Consider the following 5,005-nt stretch of genomic DNA (forward strand, 5'->3'; position numbering starts at 1 on the left):
TGAATAAAGAATTAAGTTCATCGAAGCACTCTTGTCTTGACAATCCACGTCGAAAGTTATGAAAAATAATGGCACGAAAATGTTCACGATTCAATTCCATTTTTTGAAAGAGAAGAACTTTTCAATTTACTGTCAACAACACAAATGAAGCTATAATGGTAAATCGTCTGCTGAATTTATGTTTAAAAATATCAAACTTTTGATTAAAATCGTCTGCGGTCGCCTAGCAACACTTACTGCTGCCAAGGCCAGAAATATAAATAACAACCCTCGTATGTATGTATGTATATATATATATACGGATAGATTAATTAAGTCATTCATTATCAGCACTTCCAAAGGTAGTTTTGTGAGGTAGCGATAAAAAATAAACCGTCCAATTTGCAAACTTATTTATTAATGTTTATTGCAACTTTCTTTTATTTGACTTAGAACCAGTATGAAAATAAGGATAGAGAAAGTAAAACATTTATTGTGTTGGTCTATTTAATATAAAGGTTTTGAAAGCACAGCATAAAGTTTTATAAAATATAAATTTACTTCTCTTTTGCTAACTATCTTAATTTTGATTAAACTCTACCAGGCAACTCGTATGGAGCTACGGCTTCTGTAATTTTCACTGACATAGGACAAAGGACTAAATACAATTTAAAAATCGTATAAAATTAAATAAAAATTTTAAGTATGTAAAATTGAAAAAAAATTTTTAGTAACTAAAAGTTTATAACTTAATTGAAATTTTTAATTTTAAATATAAACTTTTACGATTTTTTTTTTTAAAAATATTTTTGAAAAGAGCTGTATTTTTTATGCCACATCAAAAATGTTAACAGAAAGACAATCTCAAAACAAAATTAAGTATACTTACCTTTCATTGTTACAAAATGAAATTGCCGGACTAATATAGGAATCAGGACTTCTTATTTCGATGTTAACAACAGTTGGATACTCGAGAAGAAAAGTGAGGAAACGAATCACTTGATACAAGAAACCAGCCGTAAAAAGAAGAAACACAATAACTCTGAATACTTTCCGTGATGTACTGACCTTTTTTTGTTTTTCTGTTGTTTCTGTTAATACTCTTACCGCAATTCTTTTGAAGGATTTTGGTTTCGAATTTGCATTTTCCACTCTTTCTCCATCCATTTTTAATGCGATTATTTTTTTTAACTATGATAAAAACAGTGTATAAATATCTAGTTTATGTAGTTATTATGCTAACATTATGAGATACATTATTAAAATAAGAGCTAGAAATAATGATCGAAAATGAATGTGAAATGAATATAAATGGAAATGAATATTTTCTCCATTAAAGTAAGCAAAAAGTTTAAAAAAATAAAATATTAAATATGCATTATATAATAGTTACAAATAATTTCCACTTAATTCGGCAGATTGGTGAAATATATACAATATATTTCACCATCATGAAATATATACACCTTTAATGAAAGAAGCATAAAATTTGCTTTAAATTATATAGTTGATGGAAGAGATTGTTTCACCTATCTGCAGTTTTAATTATTACTTTGCAACTGGAAAAATAATGGAAAAAGTATCTTGAAAATAATACATATTGTTACATGGCATGTAAGTTTACTATTTACTCATGCAGGATGATTCTACGTTGGAGTGTCAATCGGAAATACTTATTTTTACGAGGTTCTGTTTTTATGAATATGAATTATTTTCATAAAGTCCCATTCGGTACAATGTTGGCAAATACTTTCCAACTTCTGATACATTGTACATAAAATATCTTTTTCAACCAATGTACACCGAAGAGCCATTGCATTATGACCACCCTCCATCTATAACAATGGGCTCACCCAGGGTTTCATGGTTTCTCGCCAGGAACAATGTTTTCATGGGGCACATTAGGACCCATAATCCTCATAAAACAATCCCTGATGTCTGTAAGCTAGTTGAACATAGTTGCAGACCAGGTTCACCCATTCATGGCAACAGTTTTTCCTGCGGTGGATGGTGTTTACCCACAGGATAATGCACCATGTCATAAGGTTCAAGTCGTCGAGGAACATTCCAGTGACTTTCAAGTCATGTCTTGACCCCCAAAATCTCCTGACCTTAATCCAATGGAGCATTTGTGGTCCTACTTGAAAAACCAAATTCGTGCTGCCACGTAATGTGAGGGAATTGCAGGACTATATTTGAAAAATCATATTTCGTCTCAAATCACGTGATTTCGGGAGGAAATGATTCTCAAAAACAACGAAATACAGCTCAAAGATTGTTGGATCGTCAAATGTGAGAGTTTTATTTCTGAGAGTGTAGACTGAACAAATGCAATATTCTGACAAAACGTTAAATAATAACTTAGTTTAAAATACTATATAATGAGACGCTTATCCGATACTTTACTAGATTATATTCTCTCAACACACAGATCTGATTCTGTTTTATGATATAATTAGAAAAAGTAGTCTTTTCGAACTATTGCATGCTGAATCAACCAAAAATGTTTGTTATTAATGTAAATTAATTTTTTTTAAAAATATGATATCTTGCAGATGTATTTATCCTAAAACCACATACAGTGAAACCTGCAAAGTTGACCACCCTTGTAAATTGGGCACCTGCAAGAGTTTACCTCAATTATCAAGAACGGAATTTTTCCTATATAATATAAAGAAGCAAAACCTTTGTAACTTGACCACCTGTCTATCTTGTATGTTGACCACTGAAATAAGTCAATTTTGTCTAGGAGTATTATGAAATTCTATTCTAAAACCCTCATAAGTTGACCAGAAAAAAAAAATTCAGAAAATTTTCTGTCATTTTTGCAATGTATGTTAAAATTTCACTTGTTTGGTGAAATAGTGTAAAAAGCTAATCTAAACCCTTTTGTGAGTTGACCATCAGGGGAAACTGTAAGGGGTCAGCTTTTGACCATTTCTTTCATCCGTTCATTGAAAACAGGTGTGTTAGTTGAAAAGTTGCTCTTCCAGTTGCAATAGTGAGCATTTGAATAAATGAATGCTCTGAAATATGCTTTGATCCTTTATTTATGGTCTTTGATCTTTAAGAGTAGTAAATAAATTTTAAAGTGTTCAAATAATCTTATTTTGTTAAAGTTTTCAAATTACATATTTTCGTGTTCTGATATTTTAAGAAATTATATTTATGAAACACTTCACATGCATAACTAACGAAATAATTTTTACAAAAAATAATTAGTTAAATATTAGAATTATGTATCAAATTGAAGTTCATTCAGGTTTAAACACATTTCTTAAGATATTCATTTGCATATTTTCTGAATAAAATTTTTAAGTCAAGTAAAAAAGAATTAAATATATAGCAACATGATATAGGAAACGAAAAAGTAAACAATGACCCACTCCCTCTATAAGTTGACCACTTGTCTAAGTTGACCACTAAAACAATGCACCACAAGTGGTCAACTTACACAAGTTTTACTGTATTGGGTTTTAAACATCTCAAGGCGCATTAATATATAATTAGCACCCAAGATTATCGCTAGAAAAGCACTACAGATATTGGTTTAGGAGCTCCAATCTAAATAATAATGGACGAAAGTGTAAAAAAAATGGGTATAGTATCATAGTCAAAATTTCAGAACTCAAACTTCAATTGCTTGCAGAGTTCGAAAAGAACACAAAATTTGGGAGTACTTTTAGAACTAAGTAAACAATAATAATGTAATTGCTTTAACTATGCTTACTTCATTTTATTATTGGCAGTACATTACTCCTAAACAATTTAAATTATTTAAACACTCTGTAAATTCAGTAAAGCGCTTGACACTAAAATGTGCCAAATTTGTCCCTTGAATATATGAAAATTTACCTTGTTTAAATATTTTCCTACATATCAGTCCGATGTTCTAGTATTTAAAATTACAACAAGAGAAATAGGTTATTAAAACATTTCAAAGCATACTTACTTTTGAAGATTGAATTGCCTATTTATTAAATCACCAAATATTGTTCAATGTTTTGAAACAAATACCTTTAAAAGTTGTACTTCAAAGCATTTCCAAACGCAGGAAAGTGTTTCATTCACTAACAAAGTTTTGTTGTCAGCTTTTAATTTGTGTAAGCGAAATAATTCGAGTTTGCAGGGATGGAAGCGAAAAGTGTTTCTTCTTTTAATTATTAAATAGGTTGTTCAATAATTCCTTTTATCACCGTCACTTAGTATCATTTTGTGTTCATTCATAAATGGCAGAGTAAATATTTAAAGAATAAACTTTCCATTTCGACAGAATGTCATGAATACATATTTGATAATGTTTTCATATTCGGTGTGTCAGTTTTTGGTGATTTTAAAATTTATGCTTTTCCGATCAAGAGTGACGCACATATTTGGATTATACTGTGTGTTGCTACTCTTTGTGTGTTTAATTTTGTTTATTAAAGATACATAAATTTATGAACTTGTTTTGATTAAATTGAACAACTTTGTTTCTTTTTCTGCATCTTTTCAACTGGTTTTTGCTCGTGGGACTTATTTACTCTTTTTTCTTTATAAGTATTTCAAGGGTTACTACGTCATTAACATTTTAGACGAACATATTGATATGGTATCACAGATCCCTTTTTTTGTTAGTATTGCTTCAATATTTTGAGCTGAAATTAATTGAGCTTTGATTGAATTATTTGTATGCGCAATATGTACAATTCTCGAAAACAAGCATTTTAAGTATTATATTTAATTAACATTTTAGCTACTGTATTTCATATTAAATTAGTACGTAGTTCATAATTTCAAATTTTTAATTTTTCTTCTGTATTTCATCTTTAAATGTTTTTTTTCCTTTTTTTTTAAAAAAAAAGCACTACAAAAGGAAATCTATCTCTAAAATAACAACTTCCTATATACTGTAAAAATATTCCGAATCAAAATACGGTAAAAATTACCGGACTCAAGATGCATGTTTTATCCAACTTTGTTGGTTCTCTATTGAAGTTATCCTAATTAATGGATATTATCACATTGTCCTCTGCTATCACATTGC

At 29.4% G+C, this 5,005-nt stretch overlaps 1 protein-coding gene across 1 annotated transcript in view; it reads right to left on the minus strand.

Annotated features, from left to right (window-relative positions):
* Window positions 1-4,083, minus strand: part of LOC107452666 (acid-sensing ion channel 1B) — a 24,146-nt gene extending 20,063 nt beyond the window's left edge. The window contains exons 1-2 of the mRNA XM_016069213.3: window positions 3,932-4,083; window positions 869-1,170 (exon numbers count right to left, since the gene is read on the minus strand). Coding sequence (XP_015924699.3) covers window positions 869-1,146 — 278 coding nt within the window. The 5' untranslated portion in view covers window positions 1,147-1,170; window positions 3,932-4,083. The remainder of the gene's footprint in view (window positions 1-868; window positions 1,171-3,931) is intronic.
* Window positions 4,084-5,005: the final 922 nt, after the last annotated feature.

This window comes from Parasteatoda tepidariorum, chromosome 7, assembly GCF_043381705.1.
Source record: "Parasteatoda tepidariorum isolate YZ-2023 chromosome 7, CAS_Ptep_4.0, whole genome shotgun sequence".
NCBI lineage: Eukaryota > Metazoa > Arthropoda > Arachnida > Araneae > Theridiidae > Parasteatoda > Parasteatoda tepidariorum.